This window comes from Taudactylus pleione, unplaced genomic scaffold (assembly GCF_031769625.1).
Source record: "Taudactylus pleione unplaced genomic scaffold, aTauple2 ptg000665l, whole genome shotgun sequence".
Taxonomy (NCBI): Eukaryota; Metazoa; Chordata; class Amphibia; order Anura; family Myobatrachidae; genus Taudactylus; species Taudactylus pleione.
The window spans coordinates 1,302,967-1,322,295 of record NW_028285067.1 but is presented as its reverse complement, the minus strand read 5'-3'; the positions used below and the strand labels follow the sequence as shown (position 1 = coordinate 1,322,295).

General features: G+C 42.5%; 1 protein-coding gene across 2 annotated transcripts in view; it reads left to right on the top strand.

The window, feature by feature from the left end:
• ITIH6 (inter-alpha-trypsin inhibitor heavy chain family member 6) overlaps window positions 1-14,016 on the top strand; it is a 97,473-nt gene extending 83,457 nt beyond the window's left edge. Inside the window, exons 9-15 of one of the 2 annotated variants that reach the window (XM_088455677.1) lie at window positions 5,538-7,058; window positions 9,164-9,193; window positions 10,220-10,276; window positions 11,195-11,239; window positions 11,466-11,579; window positions 12,287-12,667; window positions 12,978-14,016. In XM_088455677.1, the coding sequence (XP_088311803.1) occupies window positions 5,538-7,058; window positions 9,164-9,193; window positions 10,220-10,276; window positions 11,195-11,239; window positions 11,466-11,579; window positions 12,287-12,667; window positions 12,978-13,219 (2,390 nt within the window). In that variant the 3' untranslated portion in view covers window positions 13,220-14,016. The remainder of the gene's footprint in view (window positions 1-5,537; window positions 7,059-9,163; window positions 9,194-10,219; window positions 10,277-11,194; window positions 11,240-11,465; window positions 11,580-12,286; window positions 12,668-12,977) is intronic. The other variant, XM_088455678.1, reaches the window with a different exon arrangement.
• Window positions 14,017-19,329: the final 5,313 nt, after the last annotated feature.

Here is a 19,329-nt window from a genome sequence, read left to right as displayed (position 1 = left end):
AAATGCTGCATCCATATAAATAAAGATTAATAATAATAAAATAATACTAATAAAAACATATGTCACATATTCCTCACATATTTACCTCAGCATATGACAATGAAACAGAGAATTTATTCTGCCCTCTCAGCACTTCGATGGTCTTATATAGATCTTTCAGAGTGCGAAACATCACCCCGGGCTCATGGCCATTGCCCATCATAGTAAAGGTCTTCCCGGTGCCTGTGATAAATATAAAGATATTAGGCATACAGTCACTGACATTACAAGAAAGAATGGCAGACATGTAATTATACAATGTGTCATGTCAGTAATGAACAGTGACAGACATCAGTGACAGACAGTAATGAACAGTGACAGACTAAGCCAATATTCATCAGGATGCTGCTCATCAGGTCACTCTCTCAGGGATGTCACCGCTTGTTAGTGAATGGATAGACTGTGCACTATTCTATATTTGTTCTGCCTCCATATTTGGTGATGGGTGCACCTATTCCCTGGTCAGTGAGAGTTAGGAGCAGTGGTAACCACAGCCTATCATAAGCTGACAATGTAACCATTAAAATGTAAACATAATTTAAGATGATATATAAAAATCTAATATATGCACATTTGGGAGCTTTTTATTCAACACAAAACAACATTGACTTATGCCCTTATTGGATGTTTTCAGTTCAAATGTTCAACTATTATCCTGTATCTGTCATCACTAGACTGAGGATTCTGGACCTCATTTAGACCCGCTCGCAAGCGCTGAGCGCTCGCAAGCGCTGAGCGCTCGCAAGCGGGTTGATGTTTAGGCCCTGCGCACGCGCAGCGGCCGCACTGCGCGTGCGCAAGCCCCAGAGCGAGAAAGAAATTCTCTCGCTCCGGAGCTCACTACAAAAGGGGCGGCTGTCAATGTTGATCGACAGCTCGACCCGTTTTGTAGGTGTGGCGGGGGGGTGGTTTCACAAATAGAGGCGTTCCTTAAGGAACGCCTGCCATTTTGTGGGTGGACGCACTGACATCAGCAGTGATGTCAGTGGGAAGCTTCCTGCTTGATCAGAGCAGGAAGCTCCCTGGGGCTTGAGGTTGCTGAGACCGAACCTTAGGGTCTTGTCGCAAGCCCCGATGGTCGTGATGATCTTGACCATCGCGACCATCAACCTGGTCGGTCGCTAAAGCTGTGGGTGGTAACCCACAGCTTAGCTAGCGACCAGGAGGCCGCATTTCAAAAGCCAAGCGGCCGCCCTCATTCAGAGTGACCGGTCGCATTTTGCGAGCGCCTCTGAATGAGGGCCTCAGTGCTCAGACCCGGATTGTGCCATGTACCTAACACCTCACTTTCTGGAACCACCTGGATAATTACACAGCCCGTAAGGAAACTACTAGCTCACAGTTACTAACAGTACAGATGGTCACATGTTTTACCACCACTCATTTCACCAGCTCACTACTTTTACACATACAATATAAACAATTAGACTTATGTATTACTAACATTAATATTACCTGTAGGGCCGTATGCAAATATAGCAGCACTGTACCCAGAGATGATATCATCCACTAGGTTCTTCATGGTGGACTGATAGACATGCTCCTGAAATGAGACACATTTATTGATGATACATAAGCAATCTTGAAAATAATGTAACATTATGCCCTATAGTGAATAAGGAGAAATGACAGCTGTACAGGCATTACTGGCTGATGCTACAGTCACATATGATGATAAATTGTTCTCATGCGCTATTTTATTCCCTTACAAGATGCAGCATGAGCAGCGCTGCCCTATGTATAATGGGTGTAGGGTGTGTGGTGCACATGGGCACCTGAATCCAGGGGGGCCCACACCGCACCCCATACACCCATTGTATGTACTTACCATGCAGCTGCCTCAAAATAATCTACATTGTGGCACTAGTTTCCCAGAGATATACAGTATGCCTGCACAATAGACTCTGGCACAGTACCAGAGACTACACCTCGCTTACAATGGTTTGGAGGGAGACTCGTTCAGAGACTGCACAGAGGAACCCTCCTCTCATAAGATGTCCCTGAGACCTGTATTATATATATTATTAACTTTTATTATTCATTGTAAATAGCTCAGGATTACAATCACCTGGGTAGCTGCCTGATCAAACACCTCATTAAAGGTGAACGTCCTCTCCCTGGTCCTGCAGCAACGCAGGACATCATCAGGATCCTCGCCAGGGTCCTGCAGTAGTACTGTCTGTAAGGAAAGAGATGACACACGTTCATTATATGTCACCAGGCTGTACAAGCACCTCTGCGGATGGAGCAGAAGATCTTAAGTCCAGTTTATATTATAGTAATGGATAGAAGCAAAGTCACACATGGGAACGTGATCTGGGAGTATAGAGTCATATATATCAGCATCTCAGCACAGTTTCCAGGAACATTTTGCTGATATCTATATAAAGTAAACTCTTCTAGTCACTGGTTCTTAGGCCGTTAAGACACAGAATGGTCTAACTCATAAGCCTGGGGGTCTGTCCAACTGTGAGACATATTATAATAACTTATTGGATTGCGCCTCAAGTGGGTTGCCCCCTATTGTGTAACTACAAGTCTTAGCATACCCTTCTTTATTAAAGGGAAATGCCATAAGTTACTGTCCATAAAATATGTGCATGACAAATATCCCTACTGAACCGAGAGCCCTGGATTGGGCAGATAGGGTGAGATAGAAGATGTTATCTGGCCTCTCCGCAGTATAAACATAGACATATCTTCTCCTCTCACTTCATAGGATATAGCAACAGCAGGTGCTACATGACCAGGCAGACCAATAGGAAGCCACAATGAAAGAAATCACCACTTCCTACTGGTCTGTGGGGTCACATCCATATATGACAAACATATTCAACTGGTTAGTAAGAGGAAGGAGCAGTAGGGATGGCCATCGGTATGGTTACCATCGATGGCAAATTATAACGTGGCCATCGATGGTAATCAACTATGCAATGGATGACCATTGATGGCTTCACCAAACGATGGTCATCCTTATTCCATGACTGACTGGTCGATGGCCATCCCTAAGGAGCAGCTTAGGAGCCCTGCAATGGTGTTTTGCAGCACGCCCTTCATTTGCACAGTCCATGATTTCTTGTGCATAGAGAGGTAACACCTGGCATTGGTTATTACTCTAAATTGCTTATGTGTATATGGGGACTGTGGATAGCGTTCAACCTCTGATACACAAAGCAAAATATTTTCATTTTATCATATTTATAAACACAGATATACATACAGAGTGAAAAATTAATTATACAAAATAAATTTAAGAATAATGTATTGGTAAAAAAAATCTATTTTATAATTAACTGTGTTAAATGTTAATCTAATTCAGTTGCATTTTCTTACCTGCGGCCCGAGCTGGTGTACAATGCATCGGGCGCTGCTCTTGGCCTCTGTCCTATTAAATGGACGGATGCGCAGAGCGACCTGTGAAATAATGAAACATACATAAGAACAATGCAGAATTATTAATACCAACGTAATCTCCCAAACCAGCCTATTCTGTTCCAAAAGAAAAGACAATTGTCTTGGTTTGACTGGTTATGTGTAATAAATAAAGGACTATTTTACCATTGGAGCCAGTTGTACAATTCCAAACAGTGAAGGAGGATGTCCCAGTGGTACTGAACCAAGTCCCGACATTTTAACCTTAAAATAGGGGTTTTCCCCAACTTTTCACCTGTTCAAGGGGTCCCGAAAAAATGCCTGCGTTAACACCCACACTGAATTAATGATCGATAACTGGACGGCTAATCAATAGGCCAATTTTTTTTTGTAACACTCAAATTTGACTTTTACGCTCGAAAATGGGTTTTCAGACCTAATGGAATTTTCCCCATAGTGGCAAAAACAAAAACCACAAATATAAAGCAAAACAGTGGTATAGATGCACTTCCCCTGGTATAACAGCATTTCACAATATTTTTGCTTTTATTTTACATAATTTGAAATCAGAAACTTACATAATAATTAGAAAGTCTGGGAAGCTACTAAGCAAAACACATTAATAGTCCATAGTAAATAGTATAAATACAGAGAACATTTATTATTTATAACTAATGTATCTATCTCTACCCTGAACTTATATAAAATCATATAGCAGTAACCTATTATCATTACCCATCAGTAATACAGTGAGTCCATGGCTCTATAAGAGATACTTACAGTCATTTGATGGTCCTTAGGATGGTTATTTCCCACCTTCTTCATCTTAAAATCATTTTATCCACTCAGAAATGAGAAGAGAAATATCTGTACTGTCACTAGTCCAGCAATATCAGATATGACACAGGGAGCATCCAGCTGCCTTATTATACCCATCATACCTCCAATAGTGACATCATCAGCTGCCACTATGACATCACTAGGTGCCCTGGCATGGGAGGACTGCCATGTATCCTAGGCAGGGCATTAGGGGTTAATAGTAAATAAAATGTGATGATTATATGTCAGTAAATCAATACACATAATTGGGATGAGCAGAAATGTAATCATTACACACAGCAGTGATGTGTATTATCTGTGCACTGTGTGTGTCTGTGATACATTCAGGACCATACTGTCAACATGACCCTCTCCAGGAGGGACACAATACTCTGGTCCTGGACTTACCTGGTAATTTATGATTGGTGGTGGCTCCAGAGGTGGAGCTGCAGCACAGTCCAAAATTCAAATAGGGGAGTCACACCAACTGCCAGTGAGTCCCAGCCAGTGATGTTAGGCAGTGTGTGAAATTACAGTTGGTGTGGCTCCCCTATTTGACTTTTGAACTGTGCTGCAGCCCCGGCTCTTACCAGGGAAGTCCAGGACCAGAGCATTGAGTCCCTCCTGGAGAGGGTCATTTTGGGAGGTATGTCTTAATTATGCACACCCCTGAAACGGCATTCAGACACACTGACATGCCTGCGTTCGCTCCACCACACCCCTGTTTCCATCGACCTCCCTCTGTCACCACACACAAATGGCACAACCTGTCACTAATTCTAGTGGGGCGTCTGTGTACAGGGTCGAAGCGCTTCGTGATCGCATGGACTGGTTCGCGCACGCGCACTGCGACTTATACACATGCGCAGAATGCAGACATCGGCAGGCTACGTGCGAACGCATCCTAGCGAGCGGGTCTGAATCAGGCCCTGTGTCCGGTTGCTATGCACACTCCTGCATGGCAATCCACTGAGCCTTAATGACAGGACATAAGATTCACTGTAGGAGGCATCTGAAAACAAGACTGCTGTAAGACCTTGTAAAGTCTCTTTCACCCACACATTACACATAATAATAATAATAATAATAATAATAATAATAATAATAATAATAATAACACACTAATTTGGTAATGTCTCTTAAATATCAAAGTTGCAAAGCTACCATTTTTTGGGGGGACATTGAAGCAAAATAAATAAATAAATCATTAATCTTGATCTGCATTTGTAGCAAAAAGGATATTAATTAGTTTATTGATTAGTTTAAAAATATGAGCTGAGGAACTAATGCGGTGTGTCTCTCTCCAGGGACAGATATTAATGCTGCAATCCTGGCTGCTGCTTCGATCTTCAACCAGACATCAGCTAAATTGGAGAAAGGTGGAACGAAACAGAAGATCCCTCTAATCATATTCTTAACTGATGGAGAAGCCACCTCAGGGGTCACGTCGTCTACCCGCATCCTGGAAAATGCACACAAGGCCCTGAGAGGCACGGTCTCCCTCTTTTGCCTAGCATTTGGTGAAGATGCTGACTACAACCTTATGCGCAGATTGTCCCTGGAAAACCGCGGCATAGCACGGCGCATCTATGAATATTCTGACGCCACACTGCAGCTAAAGGGCTTTTATGATGAGATTGCCAGTCCCCTTCTCTTCGATATTGAGCTGGCGTACCACAAGGAAACAGTTCAAAATGTGACACAGACCCTTTTCCCCAATTTTTTTGAGGGGTCGGATTTGGTGGTTACAGGAAAGCTAAAGTCGGGCACAAAGAACCTTCAGGTTAGAATGACTGCACATGATCAAAAAGCGAAGCTAAGCCTTGAAAATGATATCTCCTTGGAGGACAATGGCACGCAATCTGGCTTTGGATGTTCGGGCAACGTGGATGAAATTCAGTGGTTTGTCCAGAGGCTTTGGGCCTATTTCACCATCCAGGATTTGTTGCAGGCAAGGATCAAAGCCAATGACACTGTAGCTAGAAAGATTCTAACCGAGAAGGCCACCAATTTATCCCTTAAGTATAACTTTGTGACGCCTGTTACTTCCCTGATTGTAGTGAAACCTGATGACCCTGAAGAACCAAAAACTACCACGGTTACTTCAATGCCTAGTACTACAACTCTACCTGTTGCTGCAACTTCCCATACTACAGTAAATATTACTACAGCTATCCTGAAAGCCAAGTCCACTTCAGCAGCCCGACCAAAAAGGCCGACCAGTAAAGCTCCCAAACTTTCAGTAACTGCCAAGATAAGCACAATGAGACCAACCACTTCAAAGGCAACAACAACTTCTCATGTTATAGTAACCAGAGGTCAACCTAATGTCACTCCGGTAATCCCCACAACTAATATCTTGGAAAAGATTACTACCATGGCTTCAGTAGCCAGATCATTCCCAACCACCCATTCAAGCCTCCATCATAATACCCCTCTATCCCCCACCAGCACGCTTCACCTAAGCAGCTTTGTACCAACAGGAACAACAATAGCCAGCACACAAAAACCTACTACCACGTTCTTGATCTCTGAAGGTCCATCTGTGGTTCCAAGCAGAATGTCTACAGTCCCTGCAACGGAAACTGTGCAGGGGATCTCTACCTCCTCTTATGCCACCACACTGAATCCTGATGACCCGGTTGGTGATGGAGTGCAAGGGTCTCAGTCTACTGTGATTCCCACTACAGTACCTGTGAACCCCACTTCCCTGAGGCTTCTTATTCTCTCCCATGATGCAGAGCTTCTGCCTGGCACATACACGTATCCAACATACGTCGAGTCCCTGAACCCTCCTCCTGTTTACAGCTATTATGAAGAAATCACAGGTACAATGGATATCATAGGGTCATTCACTTAATTAACATTAAGTTTATGGTTTATTCCTCTATTCGTGCTAAATACAACAGAAGTACTCCCTCCAGTGATTCTTTATTAAAAAAAAAAGCAAAACAAAACATTTTGATAAAGCCTTGTTAGTATCTTTCCATTATTTCAGAATAATTGTACAGTTTAGATGACACTTTAGAGTCTATCAATGTGTTATTTTGCCATAAAAGAACTCCTGACAGAACCCATTAGTGTTAACATTGGGGATGCTCCATATCCATATTTTATATTCGACCAAGGGGGAATTCAATTAGCTGAAACAATACGCTATGTTTTCGCACTGTTCACATGCAAATATCTCTTATCGCGTCTATGCGGGCTCCCGAGTTTCACGCAATCCAATTCCAAAAGTCGCGATGCGGCATTCGCTCTGAAATTCTTCCTGGTTTTACCCACAATAAGTACAGTATAGGTGAAAATGGGAATATCTGCCTGTACACTAAAAAAGGCAAAGTGATATGGGACAACAATTTAGGGTTCTTAAACTGTGTCAAATGGCTGTTTTATGCATATTTCTAAAACAGTCAAATAATGACAGAAAAAAGTGGGGGTTTTTTGGCAAAATAATGTTCTTTTTAAATTAGGGGTGCATAAAAATGCCTAAGTATATATTTGTGTCATTTAAAGACACTTCAAATTACGCCGTTAACACCCACCTGCAATCATAATACCACTTGTCCCATTCATATAGCACCCCGATATACCTGTCCCTTCATTTAACCCATTTTTTTTCACTGCAAAAATAACGTAATTATTGACTAAATTAATTGAAAACTTATTTTTTCCTAATTAGTCATTAAGGAGGCTGTCCTAGTGGTTCTGAACCAAGTCTCTACACTTTTACTTTTAAATAGTGATTTTCCCCTTTTACTAAAAAATCCTAAAAATTTTCCTAAAAATCCCGGGGTGATGCACATCAACCTGGGATTTTTGTCGGTGTAAATGGATCAACCCGGGTACAGGGACCCAGGGATCCAACTCGGGTACTTTGCAGGGTTGGCCATGGGTCATTCCCATGCCACCTTGCAGTGTAAACAGCGCGATCCGGGTCACGATGACCCAGATCGTGCTGCATGCCACCCGATATGCTGGCTTCAATGGCACTTGGAGATGACATTATCTCCAAGCGTCCACTGCCACGCCCGAAAGAGCCGGGTCACTGCAGACCCGGCTCTGGTGTGAACGATGCTGATGCGGGAATATCCTGGGTTGGCGCCGCAGTCGGAAAGGGGTTAGTTCCCGGGTCTGATCCGGATTGGAACCCTGTTCCAACCCCTCGGTCAGACCCGGATCTTTGGTGTAAAAGAGGTATAATTCACAAAAACTGCGTGTCAAAATTCGCACATGCGAAACCACAGCCGGTAGGATTGTGCCATGAGTATAAATCCGTATGATAAGCCATTTTTTCGGGGGGAAAAAATGGCTTATCGCGGCTAACTGAATTCCCCTACCAAAATATTTGTCTTTTACAAAGGATTATCTTTAAAAACAAACTGCTTGCAGTTATTTTAACTTTTTTTTATCACATGATTAAAAGGGCACCTTTAAATACATAACATACAGCTAATATGCAGCCAATGTAGCCTTATTAATATTTAATAACATTTTATTGTTAAAATAAAAGATTTTAGTATATAAAATCACTTCCATTAAGGAACACCGCAGAGCTCAGAAATTCACTACAAACGAGTAACACCACTTAAAAACTCCATGGGGTATGTTTACTAGAGTGAGAGTTTTTAGAAGTGGAGATGTTGCCCATAGTAACCAATCAGATTCTAGCAATTATCTTCTAGTAGGTGCTAGTTAAATGTTATGTAGAATCTGTTTGGTTGCTATGGGCAACATCTCCACTTCTAAAAACTCTCACTTTAGTAAATATACCCCTATGTCTCTAGTGAATTAAATTCCTTTAAACATGATCCAAAATTATTGACCCCACTATGTGCAATACACAAGAACACTTTACATACTTTTTCTTTTTTTTATTTTAAAACTGCAGAACTAAATGTAAAAGTTAAAACCAATATTATGTCCTTTTCAGGGGACATTCATGAAACATATTCTACAGATGGTATGTACTGCCCCTTATCCTGCCTTACATTGTACCTAAGACAGGTGTGATATGAAAATATGTGACGTTCAGAATGTCGACACCAGAGTGTCTACGTGGTCTGAATGTCGTCATGTCATCCATGCAGTTTTCCAGAGGGTTCTTAACTAACACTAACCCTAAAACTATGCCTAACCCTAAAGGTGCATGCACACGTAACGATTTTTTGAACGATTTGTCGATAACAATGTCATTATCGTTAAATCGTTCAAAAAAATCGTTCAATTTATGAGTTATAACGATGAACGATAATCAGAAATTCGCAGTCCCGTTTGTAGTTTGTAGTTATCGTTCATCGTCCATATCAGACTGTCCAACATGACGATTTTCATTAAGAGAAGGAACATTATTCGTTCATCATTAAAAAAAATCGTTCATTACACTTCAAAATAATAGTTTTCAAGGGAAAATCTGAAAGAAAATCTGACAGAAAATCTGATAGAAAATCTGACAGAAAATCGTTGGTTACAAAATCGTTACGTGTGTATGCACCTTAACTCTAAAATTGGTTAACGTAATACCCTTGAGACTGTAGTGTTGACAATAAATCTGTAAAACACAGTTACAGATGATAAGTTACTACTTGTATTGCAAACATGTTGTCCTGTAACTTCTAAAGTGCACGAGTGGTACCATCCATTACTTAATAGTGATTGGACATACCATTTGGTTATGGGTTTTGTGTCACTGCATTTTCTTGACATATGAGCTGGCAAAGGAGGACAGAACAGCTGGAACTCAAAATAGTGCATTGCAACGAAATGCCAACCACCTTATTTATTGAGTAAAATAAATTATTAATGTCAAGTTATTTTTCTAACATTGGAATGTTCCCCTCACCTTTACAACAACGGCATGTAATTTGTGCACATTAGGAAATAGTAACTGCATGCCGAAACACTTGGTTAGCAAATAGCAACCAGCTTCTGTCTTTACCTATAGACAGAATGACAGACATGTATTAAACCTGCTGTCATGATTTTGCAGATTCGGATTATGCTTCAATTGTCGACCCGTTCTTGGAACCAGATATTGACTATGATGGTGAGTATTGCAAAGGGCTGCATGGCTCAATGTAGGAGCATGTGCTCAGGGATAACTCTACTGCTGGGTTCTTATAAGGAGTTAAGGTGCCCACACACATAGCAATCTGCACACAATCCCACGATGTGTGCGATTTCCCCTGAACTCTCCCCCAGCAGCTCCCCGGCAATCCTACACACGATTTGGAGTAAAACATTTCCAATCTGACTTAAGATCTATCGTGCATCCAGTGCATTGTGTCACAGATTGGCAAATCTGCCCTACAGCACGGCAGATATGAAGATGCGATGTGCAACCAGCGGGGACGCACATTGGCATTGTGATCGTGAGTGGACACTCACGATTTGGCCATATTTTACACAAATTGTCATCACAATTCATCGAAATCGGACAAATCGGGTAAAATATCGCTATGTGTATGGGCAGCTTTAGACATGAACAACAACATGGCAAGAGAACCTAAGATGAATCGTGTAAATTGTGTAAATGTGAAAACAAACCCACTAAGTGTAATTGTAAAGGAAGGAATCTCTCATCTTTTGTTATACCCTTATTGTCTGTCTGCCAGATTCAGAGGAATATACAGTATATATATATATATATATATATATATATATATATATAAGCTTTATTTCAATTCATAATAAAAATTCATAATAAAAAATATAGAAAAATGTCAAGCTATAGGGTATCCTAGTTAGGGCAAAATATCTCTATCTAGGGTTACTTATAGATTAACACCTGCACATTTTAAACAGTATATACTAAGGAAACACCAGCTTAGTAGTGCGCTACAAATTGAAGCTCGCGTTTTCTTTATCTTTTTTTTGCAATGAATATTAGACTTAATGCCACTGTTCATCTTTATCAGATGATGTTACTATAACATTCCTAATGTACATTTTACATGTCTTAAAGGGGTTTCTGCTGGTGTGCCCGGGCTCCAGACTTTTATGTCCTCGGGTGAGTCCCTGTGTTAATTCCCTGCTGCAATGCGAATGTACTGAGATTTTTTTTTTTAATCTTTGCTCACAGAATTCCCAATCATTGACCAACAACCTAATGGTTGATCCTCTAAAAGCAATGTGGTTAAAAAAATATATATTTTCCCATTGAGTAAAGAATACAATTTATATTTAACCACCTGTAATTATCTGCTGAAGTTAATTTAATGTTCCTCCTGCCACAGTTGATGGAGATCCTCACTTTGTGGTGAACTTGCCTCAGATCCGAGAGAAGTTGTGTTTCACCCTAGATGGACGCCCAGGGGACATTCTCAGGCTCCTTTCCGACCCAGATAAAGGTATAATTCATGTACTATTGTCCGTTTTTCTCCAAAGCATTAAAATTGTTCATATATATAATGGACACTGTAAAATACTCACAACTGTAGTTTGTTCCCCATATATGGCGCTAAAGTAGAGTTAAAAAAACAACTGTTATGCATCCATCTGTGTGTGGGTTTTGCCAAGTTTCCCACATTGACGATTATAATACCCTTCTTGGAACAGCCATTTTGTGTGTTGCACCCTCGAAAGAAAACACACCCCACAGGGGTGAAACTATACAGTAGCATTCACAGCGGGTCTGATGGCTATAGGGTATGGAGGAAAGGGGTCCATCTACTACACCAACCCATGCTTTGCTCTTTCAAAGATGCATGGGCCCACAACATGTGCAGTGATTCTTGAGCCTTGCCCTCATTCACCCAGGGTCGCCCGAATCTGCCCATGTCCTTCCATCAACAGGGAATCATTTTGCCTTCTCACAGTCAACTCCATTTTTACACACCAAGGCATAAACTTTCCTATGCAAGTGGGCATAATAAAGCAATATTACAAGCAGGGCATTATAAAATAATAATTGCACGTCATGCCAGCATTTTTTTTTTTTTGCTTCGTAAAGCACTTTAGTGAGTTACTGCAAAATAGCCTAAACAGTATTTTTAAAAGTACCCATACAGTATTTTTACTATAACAAATGTCTGAATATGTTGCACTCCCTCTACAGGTATCACAGTGAATGGACATTTGATGAAGGCCCCTCTAAGAATTGGCCATGAAAACCGGTTACGTACCTACCTAGACATCATTACTATCACCATCAACCAGCCGCGATGCAACTACATAGTCAATGTCTCCCTCGACAGTTTGACCCTTAAGGGGGAAAAACAGCTTACACTCCCAGTCAACAGACCAGCTCTGCTCCGAAAACCCAAACTGGCCATCAAAATATCACCATCATCCAATATAACAGTGTGGATTGGGCATAATGTGGAGTTGTTGATCTTGTTTCATCACTATCAGCATCCAACGTACCTGCAGTTGAACCACCTGGGCTTTTACATTGTTAGAGGAGATGGGTTATCTTCCAACTGTGGAGGCCTCTTAGGTGAGTCCACATGTCCTACACAAGAACATAGTTTGTCTTTCCACCACACCAATTATCCAGCTCTTTTCCTCATTGTCTCCTTACTACATATTGTAATTGTTGAGCATTTTGAATTAGCTAACACAGAACCAGTTCTTTTATTCCCTGCTGCCTCCAGAAAGTTAGCCATTAAGTGAGATCACGTTGCTGGCAGAAGGGATTTTCATGTATTGATGAATAGGCCCCAAGGGTGAAGTCCAGGAAAGTAGATATGCAATTTAGGCCGTTAGTTTTACAATAAAAAATAACGCTGATTTAATTTATTTTTCAGGTCAATTCCAAAATGCCCGCATAGAAGTTACTGAGCGGAAACAGAGTAATGATTTGACCCTCTCTGGAGTTCTGAGAAGAAATAATCACACAGCTCCAGCAATTCTTGCTGTCAAAGCCATGAAGGACTCCCCGGCACAGGTCCACATGTCCAAATGTTGGCTGGTAAAGCACACAGACGTCGAGGAGATTCTAGACGGAAAATACATGTCCTACGTGGTATCAGACCTTCAAGATATGTAAAGTCACCAGCATGACCCATACTGTACGCACTCACAGTATGATGTCTATATTGTAACAGGTCAGCCATCAACGGGTTCACGTTCTATGAGGCTGCTGCAATCCTGGAAAGCAAAAGACAAAATAATATAGACAAAAGCATTATATTCATTGGTCAAGGGTCCCACGCAGCCGCCACCACGGGCATCGGCTTGTGATCATGAAGTCAGACACAGAAATTATTATCACCTTGTAATTGAGTAACTCACCTTCATAAGTAGCAGTACCTTTGTGTCTGCAAGTGGTGTTCATAAAAAACTAATTGCTGTTACGTCAGAGGACATATTAATCAATCAATGAATGTTGTGGTAAAGTTTTAGTGTAAAGTATATTAACAACTTTATGGCTTCATATATTTATGTGACAGAAGTGTATATGAATGTGTATAAATTGTTAAGTTGTTGTGAAAAGCCAAGTATGTTCACTGTTATTCCATGCAATCAGGCTTTGCCCAGGTGGGCCTGTTTTTAGTTTTCACATTCCACATGGAGTAAGTCAACATGGAAACACTGAAAATTAGGTTTTAGACTGATCCTGATGATCTGCCATGACGGGATGTAGTTAAAAAAGCTACCATTCGGGATGCCGGCTGATGAAATCTCGGTGCCGGAATCCCGAGCTGCAGACAGAAGACCGTCGCAGGAATCCCGACATGAGTGGAGATGCCGACGCCGGGATCCCAACAACCGGCATCCCGATCGTAAGTACAGCGGGTACCCTTAGCTGTTAGCCGCGGTGGGGTGAGGTTCGGTTTAGGCACACTGGGGGTGGGGGTAGGATTAGGCTGTGGGAGGGGGGAGGTTAGGGTTAGGCTGTGGAAAGGGGGAGTTAGGGTTAGGCACTATGGGGGGAAGGTTAGGTTTAGGCACTAAGGGGGGAGGGTTAGGTTTAGGCACTATCCAGGAGGGTAAGGGTTAGGGAGCGGGATAGGGAGGGTTAGGGTAGAAAAAAGGAGGGTTAGGGAGTGAAGGCGGGAGGGATAGCATACTTACTTATCCCCTGTCGGGATCCTCAGTATCGGTAAGACACTGCCTGTGTTTTGACAGCTGGCATCCCGAGTGCCGGGATTCCATGCCTAACCCGCCATGATGGCAGCATAAAATACTACGTGGATAGGAACTTCAGAATATTATGTCTGCATTTGGAATGCAATGCAAGTACATTCTAAAACCGCTTGCCTGGACAAATGCTTTTTTTGTGTGTGTGTTTAAAAAAGTTTTGTACATATGTAACATTCCAGAATATTGTCCTGTAACTCAACTGTCCGTTCGTAAAACTAATCAATGTGTGTTTAGATGTTAATTACAAATGCAAAATAACCTTGCACATGGAATCTTTGGTTTCAGCTTCTTCCCAGGAGAGTGTAACCTGATTTCTGAGTGAGAGCCAGTCAGTCCAAGGCCTCCTCAGTGGGAGGGGTGGGAGGTGGGGATTGTGCCTAACAAATATAAAGGGAGTTTCAAAGCCTCTCTGCTCACCAAAGTGACTGTGGCAATCATGGTAATCGCATGAAAGTGAGCAAACTGTAGATTGTGAATAGTAGACTGAATCATCAAACAAGAGGAAATAATAATAAAATTGTGTTTTCTTACAGGTAACCAAAATTATTTATTGTAAAGAAACAACTTTTGCACTTTATAGTGGACCTTGCCCAACAATGATGATGATATAGATCTCAGTGTGGCCAGAATTAGGCCATGTCTACACAAGTACTTCGTAGCAATGGGTTATATTCAGAATTCCAATGAACTGCTCCAGGCTGCAGGTAGGCAGTACATAGTTGGGTCAACATAGTTATGAAATGATGCCATTTGTGTCAGCATAGGGATCAATGAATCCAAAGCCCTTCAACATTTCACTAGCACTTTCCTTACTAGCCGATTCTTTGGAATGCTTACAAATAAAAATGAATAAGAGCCCATGTGGACACAGACTTATACAACAAGGATGATTGCAATGGTAGTATATTTAAATAAAGTGTTAGATACATGTCCATCTACTAAAATATGCATTGAACATCGCTTTCATCAGACATTTGGCTTATCGCCACCTCTGGACCAGAAAGCAAAAATGACTATTCCCACCACAAATGTTGACTATTTATCATTTTTATCCATACTTGCCAACTCTTCATGTCTCCTCTCTGGGAGAAACCTAGAGAGGAGATGCAACTGGCCTCTTCTGGAGGCGGAGCCGAGCTTCTATGTCATTAGGGGGGCTAAATGATACAGGGGTGGGTGGGTACTAATTACCCGTGCCCGAGTTTGTTGGAGGGGCCCAGGCCCACCACCCCCCTCCCTCTTACCTGTCAGCAGCCTCTCAGTAGCAGCAGTCTCCTCTACCTGTGTAGGTAGTGGGAACGCTATCACACTGAGCACCACCTCTTTGGATTTGCCCCTGGCTGAGGGGCTCGCATCGCCCTCCTATTCAGAACATTGTACTTTTTTATATATAATTTTTCTAAGGGGGGGTTGGCCTCGCCTCCTGCAATTATACCATGCCCCCAAAAGGTTCCGGGGCCTGGACCAGCTCTCAACGGGCCTGACCTGCCCCAAACTCTGACTACCTGTCACTCACTTTGCAAGTGAATCCTCTGTGTAACCGTAGTCGCAATTCAACCACTGCGGGTGCACAGTGCAGCTTACATGTATGAGCAACGGCTAACAATCGCTCAATCTGCATAAATATCGGCATTGCGATCAATGAATCAGGCCCACTGTGCATGGATGCTCATGTTGGGTTTTTACATACAGTGCATACGCAGATTTAAATTTATGCACTTTTGTGTCCTATCTATTCCAATTCATACTGAAGCTAGATCTGTTTTTCTGTGATATCGGGCATAACTGGGTGGCAACAGTGTGAGCACACGGCACCGCCGTGTCCTACATATGGGGAAGGGAAGCCTGTTTCTGACAGATCTCTTGCTCCTAGCAGGGGGTTGGTCAAGTGCCGATACTATTGATGACAGCTGCGGCGGGGGCTGGCGTAAAATTAATTGGCGGCAGACGGACGAGCCCCCACATTAGCCCTTCGGATTCTCTCATTAGCATAAGGTAGTAAGGATGTCTTCGGCAGCTACACGCAGCTGCAGCCACTTTGCATGTGACTCAGAATCAGCCCATAAGTGTGCTCTATAAATGGGGCACAGTTACTAAACAAGGACTTCGTATAAAAGCAACAGTGACTATATGCTGCTTTCATGAAGATACCACCAAACTTGTTATTCTTTTATGAACTGATTTCATAAACTCAATTACAATCAGGGCCGGACTGCCCATCTGGCACTTCTGGCAAATGCCAGAAGGGCCTATGGCCAGGTGGGCCGGTCCGGCGTCAAACCCTGGCTAAGCAGCTCCGCCTCCCAGCGCTCTGCTCGGCCGGGTGACTGAAAGATGGGGGCGCTCCGCGAGGCCAGGTCATGATTTAATTTAATTTGCATAAGCACTTTTGTACTCATTGAATGTACAAACCTGTTGATGCTACCATCTGTATATAGATTTGGTCACAATTTGCACTTGCAGCTCCTTGCGCTTAGAGAGGGAGAGGGAGAGCAAGCGTAGGCCAAGTACAGTAGGGTCATGTTTATGCAAATGTGACTCGTACAAACCACAACAAGGGCACAAATGAGCCTGTCAGGAAGCGCATATCTTGGGGGTGTTCGACCACTGGTGCAAAATAAACATTATAGTGGATGACGTCTGACAGCTTCTGATTGGCTGAGTATTATAAGTATGGCTGCTGTGATGTAGTGGATCACTTATTTGAGAATTGGCAGGCAGGAAGATTCCCATTTGATTTTGGAAATAGAAGACAATATACATTTGATTTTACTTGAACTTAATTAGTATTTTTATCTTATATGTGTATCTGCATTTCATTGTTTTTTACATGCAAAATGTGATTTTAATACTTATTAATTACACTTTCCAGACACAGACAGACCGTCTAATTTCTATGATAATTAATTAAAGTACTATATTGGGCCTAAGTCAGAGGTGGAACCTACATCTACGCATGCGTTCCAATGGTTACCGCAGGGGGCCACAGATCAAAATTGCATGAAGATCCAAGCCATTTCAATGGCCGTTCCTGGGTGGTGATTAGGGGGGGGGCTTACAGTAGTGGGCGTGGTCTCACGGACATTCTGCGCCAGGTGAAATGTCCGATGTTGCGGCTGTTAGATCTGCCCTTAGTGTGTCTTTATGCGCACATCGGCGGATTTGCGTCTCGCCCAGTGGGTTTCTCAATTGTTGCCTATCGGCCATGGCATTACCGTACAGTTGCTACTCTACTGTCTCCACCTCTGGCCAATTGTGTACAAACTGGGTAACAGAAATTTTAGCATTTAATACCAGCACTGCCAAGCCACATCATCTGGTATAAGCCAGGCACATATACTACTATTTTATCCTGCCATCCTGGCGCTTATGCTCATGTTTTCTCCTGGCATAAAAGTGTCACATATGCTGCCCTTGCATAGCTGGATGTCTTTTTTCGGGTGCATTTTGCACCTGGGTTTTTAATGCAGGCTGCGCCAAACTACGTCAGTCCCTGATTCAGAAGGCAAAAACACTGTACTGCTATCAACTATTACCAACATCAGTGCATCGCAGGGACTCGTACAGACTCCAATCCTCGCTCTATGGATCGGAATGCTACAGTTTGTTGAATTGTGAGACACTGAGACTTCCTGCAGGATCTCCAGGGGCTCATGAGAAGTATGCACTGTAAGCCCTTCCACAGTGCCCCATTTTTACCTTGTTAAAAATCCACAGGACAGAGAATTCTTTCTAACCATCTACGCCTGTGTGGGTATCAGATGCCAGAGACCGCCAGATAAATAAACATTTTGAAATGCATTAATTCTGGAGGAGAGTGAGAAAACTCCATAGCAAAACACTTCATTATACAGCGTATTATCCGCAGGATTGAAAGGGATAACGCACGAAAATTATTTCCCGTGTTCTGCAGTTTCAAATACATAGTTCTGTCCTGTAATCAGTGCTACAAGGATAAAAGGTGGGTTCATGAGTTTGTTTGACTTACCTTGTATTTCTCAACAAAGACAGCTATGCCAGTTGTGGGTCATGGCGCATTTTTATGATGTTACTGGGGATAACGGACAATTTGGCCAGCATTGTGGCATGTTTGGCACAAGTGATTTTCAATAATCATTTGAGCTCTGCCTACTAGGACCAAGCACCGAATGGCCAGATCTTGTCACATTCGGCCATCCAACCATGCCTATCACATTGGATGGTGATAGCACATGTGCAAAGGGGTAGGTCCTTCTAATGTCGCATACACACTAGACGATAAGTTGGACAATATGAACGATAACGATATCGTTATGGTTCATCGTGTTCAATATCTTCCAGTGTGTATGCAAGACATCGTTAACGATGCGAGCTCCCGCGGATCGTTAACGATGTCTGCTGTCGCCCAAATATGCAGGGCAACCTGACGACATCGACAGGTTGTGCATGTTCAGGGATGAGGCGGGTGACGTCACTGAATGATATCGTTCAGTGTGTATGCACGATGTCGTTGAGCCGGGTGAAGGGAAAACACTTAACGATATCTCTCATGGAGCATATCATTAACTGGGTACCCCGGCTTAAGACTAGCGCTCTGATGTACTAAGCCTTGGAGAATGATAAAGTGGAGAGTGATAAAGTACCAACCAATCAGCTCCTAACTGTCATTTTACAGGCTATGTTTGAAGAATGACAGTTGGGAGCTGAGTGGTTGGTCGTTTATCACTCTCCACTTTATCACTTTCCAGAGCTTCATACATCTACCCCTATATAGCCTGTAAAATGACAGTTAGGAGCTGATTGGTTGGTACTTTATCACTACCCACTCTCCAGAGTACATCTCCCCCTAGATCTCTTGATTTCTCACACATTAGGTTACAAAAATCATTGTCCTAACCAAAAGGTATGCAAAGGTAATAACTCCAGATGGGCCAATAGAAACTGCAATCGTAGGGCACCACAGACAGTGTAATGGTTAGCATTACTGCCTCACAGCACTGAGGTCATGGGTTCGATTCCCACCATGGCCCTACC